This window comes from Puma concolor, chromosome B4, assembly GCF_028749965.1.
Source record: "Puma concolor isolate L17-30 chromosome B4, mPumCon1.1.hap2, whole genome shotgun sequence".
In the NCBI taxonomy this organism is placed as follows: domain Eukaryota; kingdom Metazoa; phylum Chordata; class Mammalia; order Carnivora; family Felidae; genus Puma; species Puma concolor.
Genome location: NC_141673.1, coordinates 42,100,584 through 42,126,633, shown reverse-complemented (window position 1 = coordinate 42,126,633; position 26,050 = coordinate 42,100,584). Strand labels below are relative to the sequence as shown.

Below are 26,050 nucleotides of genomic sequence, written 5' to 3'. Positions count from 1 at the left end.
TGTGGGCAAGTTCTAAAACTACTACATAGAGATTTAGAAGTTATTCCATAACTGTTCTTCAATTCAGCCTATCTTCATTTATGGTTGATTAGCTTCCCCAGCCTGCTTAACAAAGAGGCCTTCCCCTCTCCCACAGTGGAACTTGTCTTCTAAGACCCATGTGAGGTGCTCAAGGCTATGATATAAATAAGCATGAATTCTTTCACCTAGTACATCCTCAGTTGATTTCTTCCCACTAAGTTTCTGCTAGCACAACCGCTGTAGCTTTTCAAAATAAGCAATACAGTATGTTAAAATAGGCTTTGGACAAGATGAAGATATGTTCATTGGTCATGCTGGTTTATTTTACCAATCTCACACCTTACCCCTGAAATTAAAGGTTAGATTGAATCTTTGATAAAAGTTTCTGGGGAAATAGTGAAAATATTGTTTATAGTCTGGTGCCTCCTTTTCTACGTGAGCCAGCTGAATGTGTCAGGACACTGCAACATTCTTTGTAACTTATGCAGGATTGAAATGTTTGAGGAAATCACTTCAGTTTCCAGGATTTAGTAAGTTACCATGTATCATGTCAGAGTGGAGTCTAAAAAATGTCACACAAAGCCTCAGGTTCTGTAGTTGTCTGTAGGTAGCTGTTTGTAATGATCTTTAGACTTAGATGAATTAAATATTTCAGTGTTTTGTTTAACTGTGCCCACCATCCTAGGTCCTTGTGCCTTTCTGAGGAGCTTATTAGAATGGCTTCTATGGCCCTACCTCTAGAGTCTGCTTCTGTAGGGCCTGGGAATCTGCTTTTTAATACTCCTTGGTGATTCTAATGCAGGTTGTCTAAGGAGAATAACCACCAGCTAGAGTGGGGCGGACAGGTGGGTGGGGGATGCTGCCCGACCATCTCTCAAGAGCTGGAATCGGTTGCCAAGCAACCCTGACCAGGTTAAAAGAGATCTTCTCCAACAGCTGTGATGCAAACATTAGCCTAGTCGGTCAGCTGCATAACGGGGTGGACTCTAACCACTAAAGTACAGGTAGGGACCCAAGTGATTTTCCGCCAACTGAAATCACAGCAGCTCCTCCAAAATGTGAATGACACTGAGCACCTGAATCCAGCTGAAGTTTTATTTAACATGTAAAAGAAACACTTCTTGAAAATGCCGAGGAATAAAAAGCAAAGGGATACAGTGCTCTCTTCCCACTAGTCAGCCAGCCTATCCGTGTACGGGGCAACAGACAGTACGTAAGTGCCGGCAGGATTTCACAGTAGTTTAGTGTTAGATTATCTGTGCCTAGGCCATGTAGAGACTTTCCGTGTTTGATGTCAGCTCAGGGTCACGCCTTTACTGAGCATGAACAAGGGCTCCTGCTCCTTGACCATAGCCAAATCCCTTGGGCCCAAAGTTCTTTGCGTAGCATCCTAAAAAAGGAAAGAGAATTAGCAGAAGGTCCTTTAAGCTTTGCTAGCATTAAGACCCACAAAATGACAAACCCCTGTAAGTTTAAAAAAAAAAATGGTTTGCCATTCCCAAAAAGAGTTCAACTTATTTAAGATATAAAATGAGCCACATAGCAAGTATCTGAGAGTTGCAAAGGTGAGTCCAAACATTCCGACCCACTGGAGTTACAAGCATACAAATCGGGCCGGGCAAGTTACGTGTTTGTCTGTTGTTACCTTCATACATTCATATGCTTTGCTGGAAACATACAGTGTTTCAATGAGGTTTTTACCTTATTTGTCGGGGTAATTTTAAATGACAGTCAACTTTATTGTCTCAAGTTATCTCTGTTATCTGTGAGCATCTCTAGATCCTTTATTTTCAAATAGCGAGTGGCAATCCCTTGCTTTCCTTCCCGGTTCCTCTCCCCACTGTCACAGTACTTTCTTTTTCTTGTATGCTGGTGAAATTTCCTTAACCAGGGTGGGATATTCAGATGCACAGCAATAATGGAAATTAATTTTACCTTTACAATAGATTTCGCCTTCTTTCTCAGTCAGAGTTGTTGATTCAAGACTCTTCCCACACTTGGCACACCGGAAACAGTTTTTGTGCCAGGGCTGGAAGAGACAACTGAGTAAGTCTGAGAGGGTGGTTTCTTGCAGTACAGTGTAGACACTTTGGCAAGTGGCTCGCAAACGTCAACCCAACGCATACTCCTGACTGCTGTGCTTCAACTCCAACAAAAAGCCTGGAACTGGACCTCCCTGTGTCTACACAGGGTGTTGGCCACCTACACCAGGGCTGGGTTCAAACTTCATTTACAGAAGACACGGGCTGTACCAGCCAAGGGCCATCTCCCCAAGAGCCGTCTCAGACCTCACCGCAAGCACAATGCGCTCCTTTAAAGACTGCCTCTTTTATGGCTGAGAGCATTGCAGCTGGAAGAGGTGAAGTGGTTTAAGTAATTTGCTCAGAAGTACACCTCAGATTAGCATCAGGAGTCCCAACTCTGGTTTCCCACTACATGGAATAACCTGCAGAGTGCAGATTTAACAGTCGTCCTTTAACATCCTTGAGGAGCGCCCCTTATGAAAACAAGTTTCTTTCAAACATAGATGTGATTTGTCAAGTAAGGGCATCGCTTCAACAAGTTAATGATTCAGATGGAAATCTAAGAAAAATCCGAATCCAGGGCATTAATGTATTTATATAAGACAGCACGCCTGAAGGGGATGTGAGGGGGACGGGGGAGAAAGGGAGGAGAGAGGAGTCATTCACTGCTGCTAACTCCAGACAGCACTTTACCTTTCCAGCTCCGATTATCTTCTCAGCAGCATACACGGAATCCCCACATCGGGAGCACTTCTCAGCACCTCCATACTTCTGAGCAAATTTAGAAGTGTTTGGATTTGTTGTAGGCCTATGAGGTTGAACACTTGAAGAAAGGGGGAGAAACTAGGATTTACCGAAGGGCCCATTCTAATTAATAAGCCCACAAGACAGGCACAACCGAACTCTGGGACTTAACTGCTGTCGTGTCTCACGGCCAGAGGCCCTCACTGAACTACATCCAGGGGAAAGAACTGTGTCTCAGGTGCTGGCCAGCTGGTACTTTAACCTATTTATGGGCTCATTACTGCCATAAACAGACGAAGCCCCAAACTTAAAAACCTGCCTATGTGAGTCTAAACAGAATTCCTTGAATCCCCAGTGCTGGCCTCTATGAAACAATTATGCTATGCTTTATAAAAATATACACTGGACATATTTTTACCCCATATTCATATCATTGTTCATATTACCACTGGAATCACAGGGAGTTTTTTACTTTACCAGAGTCTGAAAAATCACTGTTAGCCTAAGCAGTTAAAAGTTTCTGCAGATAGGTCAGTGGACTCAGGTAGAATTAAGAACGTTAAGCATTACTTACAGATTAATTTCCTAATATACGCTAAGTGGGGAAAAGTGTGAATAAACTACTTAGCTTCATGGAAAAATACTGTAGAAGGTTTGCCTATTACTGTATGATGTTTGCTTTTTCTGTGGATATTGTAATTTTTGTCACTTATTTTCAAGTCACTGGGTAACTTCTCACTTTCTTTAATTCCCCTTCAATATGTAGATGTACGTACAGTGCAGAACACCATTCTGGGCTCTGAGAAGATTTAAAGGCCCCTCTCAAACCTTGTAAGTCAGTCAAGCAGATAAGAGGGCAACAGCAGTTAGCTCAGCAAGTGGTACAAGTGTCCCATTTTTCCTGTTGGAAAAAGTTTTCTTTCCTGACTCTAGTTTAAGTTACATACTTATAGAAAATAAAATGTTAGTTTAGAAATACTGCCTTTTCATAAAACAAAGGATTCAAACTCCTCCCCGGTATCTTCCATTTCTTCACCTCCAGTGTATCCATGTTTTAGTCATCTGTTTTCTGTACTTTCACATGAGGTGGCAAACATATAGCATTTCTGGAGTCATGTTTGCTATGGCCGCTGGAAATTTTATTCTAAACAACAAATACCAATTCACAGTACTGATGCAAGCATTGGTGTTTCCAGTTGCCCCTAATGTACGAATATTTAAAAAAAAACTGTACAACCTACTGTATGTACTTCCTTTGGAGAGTGATTTTTGATAGCTATTCACAATGATATCCAACATTTGGAGTTAGGAGTTTCCCCCAAAAAATGTCCAATATATTATGTTAACAAGAACCTAATGTAGATTATCTCCCACCTCCCTGCTAATGACATCGTGGGGTGTGTATAGTTGTTAACCTCACGAGAAATGAAGAAATAGGGGCTCCGACAGTAAATAACGTGAAGAGCTACAGAATTAGAAAATTGGTGAGTCTGAACTGACAGTTCTGCCTCAGTGAAATGTTCTGCCCACACAGTGCTGCCTCTCCGGGAGACTCCTGTGAAGATAATGTGGTCCCCATATGTTATATCGTTACCACATCCCACAAGGGTGCTCCAGACCACAGGTGCTCCCAGAGGTCAGTCATTAAGAGCAGAGAGGCTTCTGGAAAAGGAAGTCTCTACATCTGGCCCTAGTAGGTGGCCAGGCTAAAAAGGAGAAGAGGCAAGGGCACAGATCAACAGGCCAGCACAGAGGGCTGACCAGCTATTGGAGAAGATGGAGCAGCAGGAGGTAAAGAAGTGGGTCCACTGCCCTTTGTGACTTTAAAACTGTAGCCGCAATCACAGACTTAACTTTTGGGTTATGGATGAACTTGGTTTGAGGGGGGGTGGTGTGGAGGGAGGTATATAGATATGTGTGTTTTGAAAGATTTGAAAGAAAATCTTAGAAAACGAGAAAGGATTTTAACAAGCTGGAAAAGGAGAGCAGAACAAGCACAATGAACTTCAACAAAGACCAAGGTAAGCTGGGCTCCTACAAGTGATGGCGCATAACAACGGACGAGCCAGCCCTTGTACAGCTGGTTGGCAAGGCACCATGGCTCGGAAACTCTGTGGAAAAAACCCAAAGAACAGACAGGTGGGCCTCAGTGCAGTGGAAAGAGCACAGGTTTGGGAGCCAAATGGGCATGCGTCAGATCCGGGCTGTGTCACTTACTTGTGTGACCTGAGCCTTAGTGTCCCGTCTATAAAATAGGGACAAGGTGGGGCGCCTGGGTGGCGCAGTCGGTTAAGCGTCCGACTTCAACCAGGTCAAGATCTCACGGTCCGTGAGTTCGAGCCCCGCGTCGGGCTCTGGGCTGATGGCTCAGAGCCTGGAGCCTGTTTCCGATTCTGTGTCTCCCTCTCTCTCTGCCCCTCCCCCGTTCATGCTCTGTCTCTCTCTGTCCCAAAAATAAATAAACGTTGAAAAAAAAAAAATAGGGACAAGGTATCTAAACCCCCAGAGTTACTGTAAGGATTATGTAAAATGAACATAAATGTTCAGCAAACAGCAGGCACTCAAGTATTATTTCAGGCATACCATAATGCACCGTGCTAAGCTTTGGAGTTACACTAGGAGTTACATTAATTGCTGCAATTAGCTAGCAATGCGACTTTAGGAAATAGCTTAATATTTCATTGTCTACATTTGTTGAGTAAGATGGGAAACCCTACCCTGTAGGGCTGTCGTGAGGATTATGTGAGGTGACGTGTTAATATTGCAGGGTGTCCAGCTCATGGGGCATGATAAACGGTCTTGTCCAAGAAAAGACCACTTTATTGGAGTATCACACCAATTTTGGCCTCTTCGATATAAAACGGATGTGAAAAATGTGAAGTTCAAATGAGAGAATCAGTCCAAAACAGGAATTAAGAGGAAATTCCAAGTGAAGAAATTATGTAGCCTGAACATAAAATACTAAATGAAGTTTAGCAGACTTAGTACCTTGCTATTTTGGCACTGGAACCTTTAAATTTTAATACTAATGTCTCAGCGAATCAAAAACAATTTCAATTTGAAGTAAGACTTTGTAAGTTCGAGAAAAGTAATTTCTTGGTGAAATATTCTTACATGGAAGGAGTGACTGAGAATTTTTCCTTGCTTAACTGCACATGAGAAATGTGTCTCATGATTCAGACATCACTTGATTTCATGACATCTGGTCTCCAAAACACTGTGAAATGGAAGTAAATGTAAACCATGTGCTTTTGAGAACATGAGTCTTTGATACACTGGAGCATGGCCCAAAATCAAGACTAGAAATCACTGGAATAATCAATAAGAATTCTATTAGGCCCCAAACTGTCCATTTCAAGCTTAAAGAATAGTCACTAGTTGATACATGAAAACCAAGAGTCCTTCTGTTTGCTTATTTTAAGCTAAAATCTGTCCCAGACTGCTATTTCACCAAGCAACATTAATTGTTATAACTCCGTTCTGAAGGTAAGAAACGTGGTCCTAACTCACCTCTCTGGCTTGATGCCCAGCCTCTCACCCCGGTCCATGTTGAGCGTGCCAGCGCCCTGGCCATAACCATAGCCTTTGGGCCCATACTTCTTTCCATAGCAGGATTTGCAGTAGATCTCTTCATCGTGAATTGCCACTGTGGTGCTATCTAAATTCTTCCTGCAAACCACTGAGGAGGAACGAGTGAGACCTTTAGAAACATGCCAGAGATGCCATTTCCCTAAGAGCAGTGGTGGCCCTGACACATGGTCTACAAATGGGAAAGGCACAGGCTCTCTCACGTTCCTATTTCCCCTGTGGTTTCCCAAAAGCCATGGGACAGCATCTGGACTGGGTCGGCTACAGCTGAGGACGATTTGCCTTTCTCCATGGATAGGAAGGGGGGTGTTTCAGAAATGTATCAGAATTTTAACATTCTGAAGCCTCAGACTTTTCAATAGGCTTGGCCTCTCTGGCAGGACGGAGGGGTTTCAGAGAATTACACGGCTAGAATTACATGAACAAAAGGAACAAAACTAACGCTTGCTCCAACCCTCAGCACAGTCTTCCACCTCTTCACCCTAGTGGTGCCAAAGCACAACCTAACAAAGAGCAAAAGAGTGGCTGAGTGCCCTGTGGGGGCTGGCTCTGTAGCCCTCCCCTGAAGAGCACCCCCTGGCATAAAAACGGCTTTAACTCCAGAATTCCAGTTTTCCTCATGAGTCCGGAAGGGATAACCTATTATTCTTTCATCTCGCCACCGGCTTCTCCAGCAGTGATGAGTAGGTCTGAAAATCGCAAAGTGGTTTCAAGTCTGCATTTGTGTTTCCCTTCTGTCCCAAAGGAGAATGCATTCTTTCTTGATGGTTTTCTCGCCACAAGACATTTCCACGGATCCCACTTCATAAAACTGCCAAATGTCATCATGTTTTACCCAGACATTATTTCACTTTCTAAAACTTCAGTTAAGCTTGGAAAACACACACACACAAAACTGTGAGGGAACTTACTGGGCAGCTGGAAATCCAAAGTTAGTAGAAAGGGGGATTTTTCCTCCCTCCTACTTAAAAGGGTGGGGGAAGGGAAATGAAAGGAGGAAGAAAAGAAGGACATCAGGGAACGGCGACTGGCTGGTGTAAAACAGTTACAATTAGGAAGCTTCTATTAGACTAACACTTTCTCTGGTGGAACAGAATGACGTCATCTGCTCTGGAACCTTGCTGTTGAGGCTCAAGAACTGAAATGTGTTTGCTGAAAGACACAGGTAACCTAAAACCACACATTATAGGAGAATAAACACCCTTAATAGAAAAAATCAAAATACAAAAACTGTTTCAAAGACCACAGAGTTATTAAAGCAATTTTAAGAAAATTTTACTGTATGACCATCCTTCCCTTCGTCCTCATTCTCTATTCTCTACAGTAAAATTCTAAGTTTGCAAACTGTTCTGAATTCTATCCTTAAAAGACCTTAGTCAGCAGAGACAGATACTAGGAAGTAACAGTAAAATTGCCAGTAAAGAAGTTGACACTGGGGAAACAGTGAGTTTATTATGGTGGAGAGACTATCCTGGCTTAACCTAGATGAAACTAATGTTTCATGAAACTAAGAACAATGTCTAAAGTATCTGTACTTTTGTTCATGTACTCTTGGTTTCAAACCTGCTGGAAAACAGATTCCTTAAAAAAAAAAAAAAGTAACTTCTAAGAGAAGAAATGGTGAAACCAGTTCCAAGAAATGGTAGCTATTATGGGGGCATACACAGTAAACATATGTTAGATTTTTATTCTTTAACTGCGACTTTCTGCTGTTTCTCGTTGCCTGCAAAGCAGTTACACCATAAAAAAGGTCCCAACATGTTGAATGCTGGTGCCTAGAGAGAAAAGGGCAACTAAAATTTGAGAGAGGTTTTTCTGGAGATTATTTCTTAACGTAACCCAACATATTTAATATACGCAGTTTCTGGCAATAATTGTCACTATATGGTACTATAGATACAGCAAGTATCTGCATGTACGGGGCGGGGGGGGTCCTCATGTAACAAATCCTTCATCAAAGAAAATTTGTCCTTTGAATCAGAAGATGATGATTAACAAAGAGCTTTCCGAAGTGGCTTCTCTCCTGCTTGAAACTGAACACTTAGTTATCACTACAGTCTGCAAGGGGAGGGGCCCTGTGTCCGGTTCTGTTTCTCTTACTGTCCACTATGTACAGTCTTTGGAGCACAGACGTGTGTTTTATGTCCTTTTTCTTGTCTATATCAGACACTGATAATCTTCCATCTTTAAACAGTAATAATTCCCAACTTGCCTTGATGGCATTTTCACATCCTAAGCTTCTTTCCCTCCATTAGGATATCAATAACCCAGAAATAACTGAATTTTCATGACCAGAGAAGATGGAAATGTAGCTTCTAGACATTTGATTTCAACCAGTAGTATGCCAAGAAACAAGCAAATAGGTTTCAAAGAGAAAGCTGGGGTGGATGAGGAGGAGCAAACCGTTCATTCAGAAATGAGAGCCCAGCCCTTACAACACACCAGAAACTGTGCCAAGTGCCAGACTATAAACAGCACTGAGCTCTCAGTGAAGCAGGGGAATGGACGTGAGGACAAGTACAGTACAGTAAAGGCCCAGTGGAGGCTAAAAGCCGTGGGGACACAGTACGGCCACATGCCACAGGTCAACCCTTGCCGTCCTTGCTGCTAGGCTGAGCGTTCACGATGTCCAGGACAGATAGGCAGAAACCACCTAAGCTTCTAAAATCATCTCTGTGGGGCGCCTGGGTGACTCAGTCGGTTGAGCATCCAACTCTTGATTTCAGCTCAGGTCATGATCTCACACTGCATTGGATTGAGCCCCGCCGACAGCATGGAGACTGCTTAGGATTCTCTCCTTCTCTCTCTCAGCACCACCCCCTGGCCCCACTCATGCTCTCTCTCAAAATAAATAAGTAAACATTAAAAAAAATATATTTGTTAACAAAACCACAATGTTTTTCCTTAAATAGGTAAACCGAAGCTTTTACATTCATTACAACCCATTCATTGTCGAAGATCGAGCCCTGGAAGATACTTACTGCACAGAAAGCAGCAGCGGTGGAAGCTTCTCCCATCACACTGCACCTCTTCTGCGTGGTACACGGTCCTCCCACACGCCCCGCACTTGTTTCCACCTCCCCACACGGGCATTCTGCAGGAATAAAGGACTCATTAGAATGTCCCCACACGAGACGAGATGCCTGCCAAGCTCCCGGGAGGGCTGTTTAAACCCCAGGGCCAGCTGCAGATTTTGTCTAAGAACTGCTCTAACCACGTCTTTAAAGCCCTGCGTTCCTCCAAAATCGCCTCGTCTCATCTTCCAAATTGCAGCTCTTTCCTTAGCAAACTCTGACTTGTCACGCGCAAGTTTTTTTTCCCTACAGGACAGAGGACCTGCATTCAGTAAAACAGTACAGGTCGCCAGGCACAAAACAAAACTATGCCACCAGAAGCATGATGAGGGTTGAGAAAGAAGTGTGGGAGTGGAAAGGCAAACACTGTCCGCCCCTGACACCCCCACCTTAAGGATGGGTTCTGAAAACTCAGCTGAAGAACATGCACCCGGGTGGAGGTCTTTATCATGTGTTCACTTCGTTGTAACACCACCGATTTTTTTTTTTAATGTTTATTTTTGACAGAGAGACAGAGCATGAGCAGGGGAGGGGCAGAGAGAGAGGGAGACACAGAATCCGAAGCAGGCTCCAGGCTCTGAGCTGTCAGCACAGAGCCCAACGCGGGGCTCGAACTCACAGACTGCGAGATCATGACCTGAGGTGAAGTCAGACGTTCAACCAACTGAGCCACCCAGGCGCCCCTAACAACGCCGAATTCTTAACACAATCTACAAGAGCTCTGCCACTTTCGAGGGATGAACAGAGTGTTGTATTGCCTCGCGAGAATTAGTCTTATCTGTGTCTGCTGAAGTTATGCAAGATGACGGTGTAAATAGTTGTGTCTGTGACTGGAAGAACTGTGTGCATGGAGCCCCAGCTGTAACCACAACAAACATCCATCGGGATGGCTACGATTTAGGTTTCTGTGCTTCACTAACCCCCAGCTCCTCTAGCCCAGCCAGTAGTAGTTTTTCCCCTCTTCGATAGGCCTGTCAGTCCATAGAGAATATACTACCAAGTTCCCTTCCCGGCGAAGTGAATTGTCTTTTGAGCACGTCTGCAGTTGGCCTGACTCTGGGGTAGTGCTCCAAGCTTAAATCCTGCTGTGATGTGGGGCCAACATGTTCTAACCTCTCTTCTCAATGAACTGGCCTACCTGGCCACGGTATCAAATGCCTACTTCTGAATGGCCAACGTACTCAGGTGCCTTAGCAGTACAGAAAGTTGTCCTTCAAGGATGGTGCCCTGCCCTGCCCCAAGTGGTGTCTAAAAACACAGTGAGAATTTCTTTCTCCTCCAGCCTCATTCTCACACTTCTCTTCTGTGAGTGGTATTTGTAGCCCTTGGTTGTTCAGTCTCCTTAGATGAGATGCACACCTCTCTAGGAAATAGCTGGATGAGAAAGTGGAGACCCCCTTGCTAACTCAGACTTGGCTAGCTACATAAGGGAAAAGGAGGGCTGCTAAGCAAATAGATGGAAGAATCTTCAATCCTTAAAATAAAAAGGAAGGCGGTCAATTCCCATCCTCCTGCCCAGCCTACAGCATTAAACGATCCAGAACCCAGTGACTTCCTTGACACTGAGATGAGGTCTTTCTAAAAGCAAGTTTTACAGAATCAATCACTGTGTTGGGCACATTTCTGGGATACAGCATTCTCTTGACCCTCTTGTAACACTTTCCCCCAGATGTTCTCCAGGCAAGTAACCATCTCTTCCTTAGTCCATGTGGGTTAGGAAGTACTTATTAAAAGACATCACAGTCTCCTTGTGATGGTCCACCACATCTGGTACCAATTCAAGATGAAATGCAGGTGAGAGTTCAGAAACTTTATACAATTTTATGTCACAATAATCAAGAGCATGATCAGTGGACTCACCTTACTGAATAGCATAGAAGCAGAGAATCCGTGCTTGGAAATTAAACAAAAATGGTCCTTTACCAGATAGTTTGAGAAGTACTTGTTTAGAGGGTGTTGACCGTACCCTCAACTCCAGGGCTGGGCGTGTGACTCGGTCATGACAATGAGGTCACTGCATCCCCCCCCCCACCCCCCGCCTGCCACCATCACAGTGTCTGGTATGGGAATGAGCACACGACCCTAAGGCAGTTCAGTGAAAGTTAAACCCAGGGCTATGTGGATGTAGGGGTGGAGCTGCTAGCAGCTGCCTAGCCACTGGAAGAAAGGAACCTAAGAATGAAGCTGGCCCAGAAGAAGAGAGATGGAGAGACTAGGTTTAGACACTTTTCAGCTGTGTCTTGTCTTATCCTATAGACATTACATGAGCCAGTACATTGCCTTTTCAAAGTCATTCTGAGATGGAGCTCCTGTTCCTTGAAAAACACACAGACCTGACTAATATGACTAGTTATCACCAAACTGTTGGTCTCAACTTGCAAAAAGCCTACTTCCTTATTCAGACAGGACCAAGGTGATTCTGAGGGTCCATGAAGGTAACAGGCTACTGTGAAGGCATCCACAGAGGATCAACAGCTAGCAGCAACGGGATAAATCTGCAAGCTTTCCTATAGTAGTTGCATAAATCTTTTATTCCCTTCCCTGGAGACAGGTGCTCCAATGTTTAAATCCACAGTGAAATTTGAGCCTGACTGTAAAACCTCAGACACAAAGCCTTGGCTCCAACAGCCTGCACTGGCTTGAGTCTAAAGTGCAATTAGTGATACTGACTTTGCCCCCCGGCTCCAAAGTTACCAGAGTTCTGGAATGTTCACGGATGCCACAGACATCTGCTGGAAGTACCCTTATGATTCTGGAGGAAACCTAAAACCCAACCCTGGCTTGTAGGTAATGACCTTACAATTAATTACTACCTAAAATTGGATCCCAGCATCAACAGCCCAGCTGGCTTCTAACATATTCTGTTATTGTCAAGGCATTTCTCATCCTATTAGAAACTATACTATTTAATATCAACCTAGTAGCTTATATTTTCCCACCTGTTTACTTTGGAGCTATCACCAATAAGGAACCAGATTTCTATGAAGACTAATGCCATCTTGGGTTATCTCTGAATACCATTTAAAAATACTTTTTTCAAAAACTAACTCATCACTTTTTTATTCCCTATTAAAGAGCAGCTTGGACTTTAAACAGGGAAGAAGGTCTTTCCTTTCTTTATGTAATTCACAGTTACTTAAATTCACTTATTGTAAGTCAAGTCTGATTTCTACTGCGCAGGCCACACCAGCCAAATGTGTCATCTTTTCAGGAAATACCCATCAAAGTACTACAACATTCAGCTTACTATGTTAAAAGCTTTTTCCCCTCTGGGGTGGGGACCACATTTCTGTATTCCCCATACCATGTACCAGAGTGCTTGGCACCTATCAAAATAATGTCTGTTGTTTTAAAGAATTCTTCCTTTTTTAAATTGTACAATTCCCAATTCGATTTTATGTTTATCAAGACAAAGGCAGCACTGGTCTACTTCCCTTTGTCACATTTTTTGATTCTACATAAAATTTCCAAGTCATTAACTTTTCAAAATTTCCATCCAGTTTCAAGGCTTTCCTAAGGATTTCTGAATAACCCTCTCTGTGGTCCAAGCACATGGTGTAATAGAAAGAGCATCCTCACAAAGCTTCAGCTGGAGTAATCTTTATTTTTTTATGTTGGATACTGGGTAGTTGGGCGTTCCTTATATTATTCTCTACTTTGTATGTCTGAAATATTTCATAATGGAAAGAAGGGAGGGAAGGAGGAAGGTTGGTTTGGATAGATCTATTATTTAAGATGTTACTTAAGATGGTTGTGCAACCTTGGGCTTAGTTTTCTCATCTGTAAAATGGGGAAAGGCAGCCCTCTCTAACCAGTGGAGATACTGTGACGATAAAAGGGGGTAAACAAATGTATTGGCAGCTGTCCAGTTAACTGTTTGCTTGAAAATGGAGGGGCATCTCCTAACTGTCCATCCTGCCAGGAGTACTCCAGTAGGAAAACCCACTGGCTGGCGCCTACAGAAGAACAGAGCTCAGAGCAAAAAACAGGGTAGAGAAAAAACTTAGCTGGTTAGTCACTCATAAACCTTCTTCTGGGATGTTAATATGCACTGCAGACAATGATAGTTCCATTTACGGTGACTAAGAAATGAAGTTCAAATTTACACTTTTGGGGTGAACCCCTGTGGACGTTCCCTGAATTTGGCAGGAGGAAGTGTGACGATCTTCCATTTCTGTCACTCTTGGCATTGCTTTGCACAGAAAAAAATTCTAAAGCTTCATGTTCCCTACAGGCCTTTGGCCGTACTACTCCACAACAGCTGACATTAATCACAGCAGACTGGATTTGCACTCCGCAGTCTGGGCTACGTGCCTCTCCCCAATCCTATGCATTAATTTACAGAATGGTGAGAGGAGAAAAGAAATCCCACTTTACACATATCTCGCCAAAGAGGCCAATCAGGCTTATTCTCGGTTTCTCAGTCCACTCTTTGTTTTTCAATGTCTGAAAGAGTTCTAATACTGGGGCACTGTGTTAGATTAAAAGGCTTGGTTTACATCTGAACACCTGTATGTGATTTCTCTTTGCTCCTTCTCCCCAGGCAAAGACACCACCCAGAATTTCATAAGACTTACCCCTAGGAGAAAATTACTGTCGTCTAAATCTGAGTCACTTGTGGTCAAGTTACCTCATTCTCCAGATAACTGGCAAGAACCGCAAAGTGGCCACACAAATCATTCTCACACTACCTGTTCTGCATTTACCATCTTCTTTTAGATTCTGAATGTCTTGAATCCATGAATCTAGACTCTACATGTCGCCACTCACAGTTTCAGTCACTCGCTCTGATAGCAAAGGTTTGGAATGAATCCGTCTATAAACCCGAATTCTAAATACTTCCAGAAGCTTTGACATTTTATTATTACATACAGGGTTTTCTTAGGACACTGGAATCTGGCTAGAATCCAATTTCCAGAAAGGGAGAATTCATTATAAACCAGTTTCATCTTGAGACACATGGAGAGGGGTCGCTAGTTAAAGAATATGTAAATTAGTAGCACTGTCCCGAATTACAATGATTTTTTAACAGAGCCAGAGTTTGAGAGTAGTAGTTAATTGGAAATTGAGCTCCACTCCGTGCCCATTCTAAAAATTTTTCCTTCTGCTTACCAAACAATCTGGTTAGTCTACTTCCCTTATCTAAGTGAATACCACTGAGCCAAGCGCAGACTTTACATGTTAGTGATGAGCTACATGTTCCATTTGGCTCCTTCTACCAAAGCCACGACTTCAAGACAGCTCGGCCTAAGAGTGTCCTAAGCATGGCTTTTGGAGTCAACACAGTCTCATTTCCCTCATATGTAAAAGGAGGATAATGTGCCTTTGTTACAGAGTTAAGAGAATAGGTTGAAGAAATGCTTATCGGAGGCAGTCTGTGTAGAATGATATACTCAACATACTCAAGAGATGATGTTTTGTTATCAGTCCTCATCTACACATCTCAGATAGCCATTCCTTCATTATACCCCTAATCCCCCTGCCTCTCCCCATCAGGGCAACTGACTTCCTGCCCTCCCTCATCCAGCTAAATCCGAATTCCTTTCCTGTATCTCAAGTAATTCTTCTAGGGTAAGGGCAGCTAATAACCACTGTACAATGCTTTACTGCATGGAGATTTCGTCTAAATGTATTAATTCCACACTCTGTAAGCCACATCCTGGGTTAGGAACGGAGGCTAAAATAGCTGGTCCTAAGGAAGGGTGCCTGTTCCTCAGGAGGTCCTGCTTTGGTGCTAGCATGACATGAACAAAAGGCAATACGGTAGAAGCCATGACACAGAAGCAGGTAGAAAGGGATTCGGGAAGTCCGCAAGGTCTCAGGGATGGCAAAAACAGTTTCATCTCATAGATTTACTCACAGTGGGCTCCTGGAACTACGTTCAAGATTCCGCATTAAAGACGACTGTGATTAATAACGTCTGCCATGGAAAATGCATTGCATGTGCCACCTCTAACATGTTCCTAGTATAAGAGAAAGAGCGTGGAGATAGAAGGCTGAAAGTCTGTTACTGGCTCTGTGATCTTGGCCAAGTTCTTTAACTTCGACATCCTCAGCTGCACCTTGGAAACGGATGAGAACGCTCGTCGGGTGGTTGGAGTATTTCACGAGATACCGTTTGTGAAGTACCTGGCAAAGAGCCTGCGCTGCACAGACGCCGGCTTCCTCTTCCTTCAGCAGCGCTGCTGGGCCTGAATATGGCTACCAGAAGGTCGGCCGTTAGGTGACTTGCTGAGGTCAATGACCTCCAAACACCCAAGCCCGGCTCAACCCACTCCTGTCCAACTCCAGAACCACAATCTCTTCCCCAAACTCCCATATCTGATTGAAGGGTTGAGACCATTCAGATCACCTGAGAACTATCAGTCCTTTGGTTACCAAATTACTTGTGCACAGGAACGCCTTCCTCTCTGACCAATCTTCAGCCCTCCAGCTACCGGTTAGTGAGTGTCCTCTCTGTGCCTGGCTCACCCCCAAACTGCTACTTTCGACCAGAAAGCTCTCTGTCACTCCTCTCTGCTGCCCTAAGTCTATCCTCGCTACAGAGAAATCCGCCCTTCTCTCCAGTAAGTTGTCCTGTGTTCACCTCAGTGCCACCATTAATTACTAATTCTATATCCTGTTTCCATTCATGTCTTCAACGTGGAGTACAGCAAAATCCTTGACACAGATTTCAGTACTACCTGCCAAGTCACATACTGTAATTAGAATGCAACTAGGCTATAGATTTGGTCACCGACCCCCAGCATCTGCCATCTCAATCCACAATCTGTGCGATCCACAAGATATTTAATTATTCAAATAATTTAATGTTGGTGTGATTTTTACATGGAGTCAGACCGAGATTTATATGCCAAAACTACTACTTATATGCCAAGTGATCTTAGGTTGGTTATTTGATCTGCTGGTTTTCTCATTTTAAAAAATGGAGATAATGCTTATTTATATCATAAACTAGTTCTGAGATTAAAGAGTATATGGAAAGCATTTAGAATAGCGCTTGCCACATGAAAGGTAACAATAATCACAAATACTCATGTAATACAAGCTCTTTGCCTGTATTACAGGCACAGTGTTTATTTCACAAACGTTACCATTAAATCCCCCGACGCTTACTACATGTGCTACTTATATTAAGTAGTTTACTTATGTTAACTTACTTAATCCTCCTAACAGCTAAGGTAGACATTATCATTATACCCATTTTATGGCTGGAGAAGCTGAGGTATAGAGATCAAGTGACTCATAACTGTGAAACCAAAGCAAAATTACCATTTCAATTGAAAAATGAACACCAATAAAATTCAAATGAACTACAGAGTTTGTTTCACTGATGTTTTGCTAAAACTAAACCACTGTTAGCAACACAAATATAGTAGTGACTTCTAGGCTCTGGCACAGGTTCTTTTCAAATTGGGCATTTCCTGTACTATGTGAAGACTGAATTCTCTCTTCACTCTTCTCTTTTAGAAGTACTATGAAGCCACCCTGAAACGTTCTTTCCTGCAGTGAACTGGGAAGGTATTTGGCCCTAATGTATTATATGGTATCTGTCCTCTTTTCATTAGTGAAGGACAATTAGTAGTTACTGTTGGCACAATGAGATAATAAAAAAGAGCAAGGAGAACTGATACCCTTTGCAAATGATTCACAATGTACTTGTTCCCCTGACTTGGTTCTTCCCTTGACTTACACAAAAACTTAAATTTTTTGTAATTTTTAATTTTTACTTTATTTTGAGAGAGAGGGCAAGCACGCATGTGAGCACGGGGGAGGTGCAGAGACAGGGAGGGAGAGAGAGGATCCATAAGCAGGCTCCACACTCAGCATGGAGCCCAACTCAGGGTTTGATCTCACAACCCTGAGATCATGACCTGAGCTGAAAGAGTTGGACGTTTAACTGACTAAACCACCCAGGCGCCCCCAAAACTTAAAATTTTTAACTATCAGAACTTGTGCCGGGTTTTTCCACAATCCGGTTTGAGAAAACTCCAAGTCAGGGTACTTAAACTGGGACCACAGATTCCTTGAAATAGCAGGGACTGATGAACTTGGTACCACGTACTTTATTTTATGCACTTAAAAACATTTTGAAAAGGAGTTCGGAAGCTTCACCAGACTGCCAGAAGGGTCCACCACACAAAAACAGTTAAGTATCACAATTGTGGGTAATCAAGGCCCCAAGGGAGTCTAGAGATCCCCACCCAACAGAACCCCAAGGATGCCATGCAAATACCAGCCCAGGAAATAATATGGTACCTTGAGGAAACCAATGAATATCAGCAAAGGGAAGAAACCTGTCCTCATGGCAAGGCCTAATAGATACTGGTAAGTCTGCATCAGTGCCCTCCTGGAAGAGGCTTTCACTGATGACCATTTCCCTATATATTCAATAAAATTTACAATAGTGTCCAATTACAAGGAACCTCTCCCTGGCTGAGCCGGGCTTTGTACAAGGATCACAATCAACGTGCCTGATGACAACCCTGTTGTAGGTGCTGTTACATCCATTTTATTAGGTGAAGTAACTAAGACCAGACAGTAAAGATGCCCAAGGTCATCAAACCAATGGGTGCTAGTACTGGCATGTGACTTGGGGCATGGCTGGCTTTAGTCCTGCCGTTTTCACTAGGCCAGGACTCCTTCTCCATAGGAGGTTTGCTCTCCTCAGCTCTCCTGATTTACCTTATTTCTGGCAGAGAAGAACAATTAGACGTCCACATCTCCATGGCCATTTAGTGGCAATGTTGAGGCTGGACTGAGGCTTCTAAAGCTCATTTATTGCCACCCCCTCTATTCTATGCCAACATTCTTGCTGTTTTGGTATAAAATGCAATTTTGCCAAAATCCAAGTTATTGGCAGTTTCATCAGATCTCCAATGAGTATTGCTTTCATCATAGTATTTAGCATATTGGTATTTGTATCAATCAGTATTTGAATACATTTGGAGCAACCGTTAAAAATTTACAATCGAAACCTTAAGTCAAATTCGCTAATATTACCTACTGCCTGAGTTCAATTAAATATTTGTCCCCCACAATTGCAATCTTACTCCTTCCTTTCTTCATTCAATTAACCAATAGTGGCTCTGGTCCAACTGTGTTCAAGGCACGCAGGCAAGTACTGTGAGTCTCAAAGACTCCTGAGATGCAGATCGTGTCTCTTGTAATTTTCACTCTAAAAGAGCAAAGAAAACTAGACACCAGAGTAGAAAGAACATTGAGAAATATTGATCAAGTACCAGCTGCAATCAACCTGAGACAGCAATGACCAAGGATAGTGAGGGCAGACCAGGGTGGACTTCATAAAATCACTTATGGTTTGGTACACAGTTTTGAAGTTATGTGATTCATTTAATCCATCGCCCATCTCTTTCCTGAAAAACCTGAGTCAAATTAGAGACAAATTTGTGATTGTCCTATTTGAATTCTTGTCATTTCGTAAGTAGAGCTTTAAAACAGGTTAATTAGAAAAGAACCAATGACACCATTTTTACTGCCTGAGTTTAAAAAAAATTACTACCCCAAATTAAAATATTATCCATATTGAAAGCATATTAAAGGTGAAAATGTGCTTAATCTGCTGATGGCAAATAAAACAGGGACCACATTTTGGGTAACCATTAAACAAATATCCTTCAACAAACGTCCGGACTTGGGTAGGAAGGTGAGTGTCTCCCGGCTTAGAAACCCCCTCCCCCAGGGACTGCCTACGTGGAGCTTTGGAACTCAGGATGTGATTTCAGGACCTGTTGCAGAATTTCACAACCAAGCATTCTTGCTTTCCCGTTTATACCTGAATCGTAGAAAGTTCCGGAAAAAGCTCGACCTGATGTTTCACTGCTGTTCTTTCAACATTTAAGGTTCAGTGCTTAGTGGGCAGAGACCACTAAACAATGGAGATGCCAGAAATCTGCACCGCAGCAGGGGAAGGATCCTGGGCTCGGCGGACTGTGGAAGCCCCCACCTCACTCCCAGGACTCCCAACCAGCCCCTGGTAAGGTCGCCCTCAGCGCAGCGAGGCAGAGGAGACCTCCTCCGGGCAGAGGAGACCCCGAGACTCGGAACCCACCCCACCCTCTTCTTGGAAAGAAAACCGGCTGCTGGAGGAGGGGGCCCAATGCTACCAAAAGGCGGAATAGCAGCAACGCGAAACTCTCGGCCCCGCCTCTCTCCCAAAGAAACCGGTGTGAAGCAACTGGTAGGGAGGTCACGCACGATTATTTATCTGCCCGAAGGGCCCGGGATCCAAGGACAGGGCCGGGGCGGCTACGGGGAGCGGGGCAGGTGTGTGTGAAAGGGGGGTGGGGGAACCGGGGGGCAGGGGTGAGGAGAATGGCGGAGGGGAGGGCAAGTGGGGATCGAGATGGGGATATCGGAGATGGGGGGGGGGGCGCCGGCAGGACGTCCCGAGGAGCCCGGGAGGCTGTGGGAACCTTCCTCCCCCGGGGTGGGCGGAGGCGCCCCCACTGCAGTTACTCACTCGAGTCGGAGGCAGGACCACGCACCACCCGCGGCAAGGCCAGATCCCTGGGAAAGCTCCGCGAGTCCGCGAACAGCGGCGAACCCAGAGTCCCCACCTTTTAAAGACTCCGTGATGGGCGTGGCCCTACGCGCCCCGCCCCGCCCCGCCCCGCCCCGCCGCACCCGGCCGATTCCCGGACCCGCTCTGGACGGCCGGGGGAGTCTAGCGCGGGGGCTGCTTGCCGAGCGGCTTCAGGCAGGGGGCCGCAAGACAAAGGGCAGAATCCCGCCTCTTCCTGCTGTTTCCCGCCCGCCTGGCATCTTCCCACGTCCCGGGACCTTTCCGCCGGCCTTACCCCTCTCCCTCCTAACGGGATCCGGCAGTTTCCAGAAGTGATTAGCAGCTGGAAAAGGAGACTTTCTTACCCTTATAGAGGGACCGGGCCGCGAGACTGTCCCGTCGGGAAATAGCCCCCTCCACCCTGTGAGGTACCCTTCCCACGGGGGGCACCAGGTCTCCTTCAGGAGGCCACAGTCCAAGGCCGCAAGTAGAAAATCCGCCAGATCGGGGGTTTCCACCACCCGCTCCCTTGCCTTATCTTTATAAGTAAACTCAACGTGATTAACTTCCCCAGTGGACAAATAGTCTCTGGTCCGATTTCCAACCTCTGGGAATCTTCAACCTTCCTGTTCTTAAAGAGCAAAATATCTCATCTAGACCAAATAAATGACATTACGAAAACGCCTCATTCCCCAAGTGTTTTTTGCATTTCCCACCACAAGGGCACGGTTGCACACACAGGGGGGAAGAAACATAAACCCAGCCAGAAACCAGGGCACCTAAGGGCCCAAAGATGCCAGTGACAACGCAGGGGACCTCATACTTGAGCTGCAGGATGATTTATTGTTTTAGATGAAAAGAAAAATAATGTCGGTTCTGTGCGGTTCACATCCTAGGCCTGCTGATGACCTCTGTGCCAGAAGCCATGATCCCTGAGAACTGTTATCTGGGACAGGGACCTCAAAAAAGGCTGTTACTGAAACTACCCCTCAAACCACAAATGCAAGAGCTTGCTCTGGTCCAGAACTTCTCAACCTGAACACTTGACATTTGGGGCTGGCTGATTCTTTGCTCTGGGGGCCTGTGCTGTGCGTTGTAGGGCGCTTCCACCCGCTAGACGCCAATATCACCCTTCCCTCCACTTTGTAAGAGTCAAAAACACAATTTGACTTTGCCAAATGCCCTGTGGGGAAAGAGCAGAGGGCATTGGTTGAGAACCACCACCCTGGTATATATATGATATTACTATTGTTTTATTTCATATGCTGGGGCTAACCCAGGGTAAACTCATTATAATAGCAGCTTTATAGTCTCTGTCCACCAAGTACTGTGCAGAAACCTAGTGATGACTGACATCTCCTGATACTGTGGCCGGAGTCTGGAAGTATTCCTGCCTGCTGTGAGCTTTTCTAAATATGGTCAATCTGTGTTTTCATGGCATCAGCTAATGTAAAAGTGACATGATTCCTAGGGCAGACATGAAAATCCTGTCCTTGAGATTCTACACTCACTGTAGCTCTGTTGCTTACAATACTTACTTTGTCTTGCATAGAAAGGTTTCTGTAAGTGTTTCTACTGAATGAAACGCTATGAACTTTTCTGCTGTACTGGTTTTCAGCAAACCATTGCTTTTTCTCCCCTACTCTTGGGTTCTTGATGCCTCCGGGACCTGACCTGTTTGCTTTCTGACAGGCTCATGTGGTCCCTAAATTTCACAGCCTCATCCTATCATTTGAAGTTGGGCTTACTTCTAACCTAAAAGTATTTCCACTATCTGTTCCTTTGTGTATTTGTCTCAGTGTATTTTACAGCGAGTTTGGGGATAATGTATAACATTTGATTTTAGATAAGTCTGTGTTTGTATTTAATTATCAACATTTTTTAAAAAGTATTTAATTTGCCTTTAAACATTTCTTTAAACTGTTGACGCTTTTTTGTTGTAAATGTTAAGGCAGTCTTTCAGATATTAGAGAGAATGGTGCAAAAAGAGAGTATGGGCTTTGGAACCAAACAGATGTGGTTTCAACATAGAGTTCTGCCACCTAGTAGCTCTGTGAGCTTGGCCTAATACTTGATTTCTTCACACCTTTTCTTTATCTGTAAAATGATGATACTGCGCAGTGTGTAGGATTGTTAGGAGGATTACATCAGATTATGTACGTAAAATGCCCGGCAGAGCACCTGGCTCATGGTAAACTCTCAATAAATGATGGTTGTTATGTTGAGCAAGGCTATCTTGGTGTCCTTTTCTGCCTTGAGAAAGAAATAGAAACTGTGTTTTGGTGAGCATTCATCTTATGTTGCCTAATGAAAGGTTTGGTAGTGAGAAGGTATTATGTGTTTTCTAATACAATCAGGAGCCTTCTACTAGAAGGAAATTGTGTGTCTGGGGAAGAGCTAGTGGGAGAAATTTGCCCTCGTGGAGAAGAATAAGCCCTTCTTAATTCCATATGGTCCTAGTCGGTTTGATCCCCTCAATCTTATAAAAGACAAAATTGAAGGTTAAAAGTGTCTAGCAGGATGTTTCTTTTTCCGAAGAAATGCACGTTATACTTGTAACAGTTCCTTCACTCTCTGGAATCCATTAAACAATTTCCAATGAAAGTTCTTTGTCAAGGTCACTGGCCTGAGGCAAGTTGAACCAAGGTTGCCTTTCTTCATGACCTTGTGCTCAAGTTCAGATTTTTCAAATATTTTTATTATTTTTATTTCATGCTACTTTTTCTTAACAAAACTCTGAACCAGATGAGTGTGAATATAAACATAGGGCCTCTTTGTTTTATTTTAGGGCAAGGATTCCTTCCCAGAAGCCAGCTAGGCTATGGTGAAGAGGAATTTTTTAGTATATGTTAAATAAAGGAAAAAATAAATTCTCACTCTGCTAATCTACATGCTTAATAAAAAAAATAATAAGAAGAAGAAGTAGCAGCTGTTCCATCGTATTTCTTAGCCAAGATTTAACAGCAGTGGTAGGAATTAAAAATTACTCATACTCAATCCTAATAGACTGTGATGCATTTTCTGGCAGAGAAAAGAGTCATACAAGTCGTATATGCTTAAATTTTGAAAGGTAGATTAAAGTTCCTTATTCTTGATGTTTGCCATAGTTGCTTTTTTCTAAACTGACTTGTAACTCCCACTTCTCATAACTGGCATTATTTCTTACCTTTCTTTCTCCAATGAATACTATTTCTTTCAGTGCTATCACTTCTGTTACAAAATTATAGATGTTTTTTTGTTTTTCTATCAGAGTTTTCTGGCTTTTCTAGCTATGCTTATGTTTTCTTATTACAGCAGATTTTTCTAGCCCAACAAGCATATAAAATATTGTTAACCTTAATCTCCAAGACAGTCTATTCCACCCATCTTAACCTAACCGCATAAATGCCCAATTACACTTTTCTCACTCATGTTTAGTTAGTCACCTCTCCTCCTTCATTCTCGTTCATAACCAGAGCCAACATCCGGTCAGCCCACTTCCTCTAACTGGCGATGTTTTCTCCCTTATTTACACTTGCTGTCCCCTATGTCAGAAGGAGAGGTGGTTCTCTGACCCCTTACCTAGAATATCCACTGTGCTGGTGCCTTTGATCCAATTTTTCAGCATTCTTAGTTATATTCTCTTGCTCTTCAATTTCTCAGTCTCTACAGCTTTCTTTGCCTTCATATTACAAAAATGCCGTGTACTCCGTGTTTTCAAAAAAGCTGGCAACACTTCCGTGACTTTCCTAGGAGGCATTCATGATTGCCTCTCCGGCATCTATTCCTTGTTCCCAGAGGCCCGGGTTTCTGTTTGATGTCTGTGTGGTTTTGGGGATGTGCCTCCGTAAGCCCTGGTTCAGGGATAGGGTACTGGAGTCACTTAAGGCCTTCCAACCCTGGTTTGGATGGGGTGGGGGTCATGTGACCTAAACCCATCCTATCAGAGTGTATCTCTGAACTCTGGGGAATGCTGAGACAGAGCCATGTTCACCTGTTCTGGAAAGTTCTGTGTGCATACATGAGGCCCAGAGGTGCTGCAGTCATTTTTGCTGGTAGGAAACCTGCCTGGGGATAATTCAACACAGAGAGGTTAAAGAAATGGAGCCAGAGCTCTGAACAAAGTGCTCTTGAAGTTCATCTACCTGCAGGATCTTTGAACTCCCATTGTTGTTTATTCGATTTTGAGATAGATTTTCTGTTACTTGCAATCAGGACTTCCGTTTGTGGTGTTTTAAAACTATGTCCACAAATTCTATGTCCATATTTCTCTGTTCATCAAGTGGAATTTAATTCCTCTCCCCTTGAGCATGTGCTAGATTTAGTGTCTTGCTTCCAGAAAATAGAATGAAGTGTACAATTCTAAGATTAAGTAAAAAAAGATATTGTGACTGCCTTCTCATTCATCCCTCTAGTGCCCTTCTATCTCTGTCTCTGTCTCTCTCTGTCTCATTACTTGCTCTGGGGAAGCCAGCTGCCATGTCAGGAAGACACTCGAGTGGCCTTGAAGGTCCTACATGATGAAGAACAGAGGCCTCCGGCCAACAGCCCCAGAAAGTTGAAGCCATCTGCCAACAAAAATATAAGTGAGATCGAAAGGTGAGTCTACAGTCTTATTAAGCCTTGAAATGAAAGTGCTGACACTTTGCACCCTTGTGAGAGACCCTGAGCAACTCACTGTGGTCATCAGAAAGTCCCTAGCTACCAAACCCATGACCATTTTTCAGTTCTTACCCTACTTAACCTCTTGGTTATGGGACAACACTGAATAAGTATATGATCGTGTATATATGCACAGAATGGAATTTTCTAAGAAAGGTCACACTTCGGGGTGCTTGAGTGGCTTTGTCGGTTGGGCATCTGACTTTGGCTCAGGTTATGATCTCACCGTTTGTGGGTTCAAACCCCATGTTGGGCTCTGTGCTGACAGCTCGGAGCCTGGAGCCTGCTTCGGATTCTGTCTCCCTCTCTCTCTGCCCCTCCCCTGCTCGCACTCTGTCTCTCTCTCTCTTTCGCTCTCAAAAATAAATAAACATTAAAAAGAATTTTTTTTAATAAAAAAATTAAAAAAAAGAAAGGTCACACTTCTGAGGTTTCACACACGTGTTAACTTTGGTCTTACGATAGTATTCTGATGAGAAATGGGAATAAGTTCTCAAAGTCACAATCACTAGGAAACTTATTTCTTCCCTCCAAAAATTGTACTGTGAGGAATAGAGCATACTGGAGGACGTATTGAATAGTTTATTATCTCACTTGTCACAAGAAGCACCAGACAGTTCCAGGAAAATAAAATATAAATTTCCTAACTTTTAACAGATTTTTTTGGGCTACAGATTACATAAAAATAAATGTATATTTTATCCACTAAATTTCAAGGAAAATTTTTAGAATTTGCAGTAGGGCTTATCAAAGAATTTTTATTCCCCTCCCCCCGTTCAGAAAAAGTCTAAGTAAATTAGTCTAATTTAAGATTTAAAAATTAGCATTTGTATATAATTTATTTCAAATGTAGTTAAATAAGATTTCCATGTGTATTTTGATCACTGAACAGAGAAAGTCTCATAAAAATTTCCATTTAAAACATCATTCAAATATATACATATATGTATACATATACATACATTTATGTGTATACATGTGTGTATACATATACATGTATAAATATACATGTGTCTATTTATATATATACATATGTAATGCTTTGAAGGAAGTGATGTAAGGAAGGTTAACAGGGTTTGGAAACAATGCACAGTTGCTATAATTGATAGGCACTTGATTATTTAAGCAAATGCCTGCCAGGATTTTTGTGCAATGCTCACATATGGGATTAAAAGTCATTTGTAAAATGAAACTTCTCTTGTAAAAGAAAAGAAAAACTGTCATGTTTCTGCATCTCTCACCTCATAAGAAAAGTGTTGAGCTATAGACAAAAGGTTAATACTTAAAAAAAAAGCTCCTATAAATTCTGTATATGTTTATAAGGAACGCTGACTTAGATTTTATTTTAAACATTATTGACCTACCCTGTTCCAAAAAGGATAGTGGGAATACCTAATTCCCATTCCTAGTTCTTAAATAATGCCATGTGTTAA

The 26,050-nt window shown here is 43.2% G+C and overlaps 2 protein-coding genes across 2 annotated transcripts in view; one reads left to right on the top strand and one right to left on the bottom strand.

The window, feature by feature from the left end:
* Nucleotides 1-13,039, top strand: part of ZDHHC17 (zDHHC palmitoyltransferase 17) — a 109,456-nt gene extending 96,417 nt beyond the window's left edge. Inside the window, exon 18 of the mRNA XM_086712782.1 lies at nt 9,290-13,039. Coding sequence (XP_086568908.1) covers nt 9,290-9,293 — 4 coding nt within the window. The 3' untranslated portion in view covers nt 9,294-13,039. The remainder of the gene's footprint in view (nt 1-9,289) is intronic.
* Nucleotides 1,103-20,077, bottom strand: CSRP2 (cysteine and glycine rich protein 2). Its single transcript, XM_025926792.2, has 6 exons — nt 19,935-20,077; nt 9,359-9,471; nt 6,300-6,468; nt 2,739-2,868; nt 1,957-2,050; nt 1,103-1,411 (listed from the first exon to the last, which is right to left on the bottom strand). The coding sequence occupies exons 2-6, from the start codon at nt 9,468-9,470 to the stop codon at nt 1,335-1,337; spliced, it is 582 nt and encodes a 193-aa protein (XP_025782577.1). The 5' UTR covers nt 9,471; nt 19,935-20,077; the 3' UTR covers nt 1,103-1,334.
* Between the last annotated feature and the right edge of the window lie 5,973 nt (nt 20,078-26,050).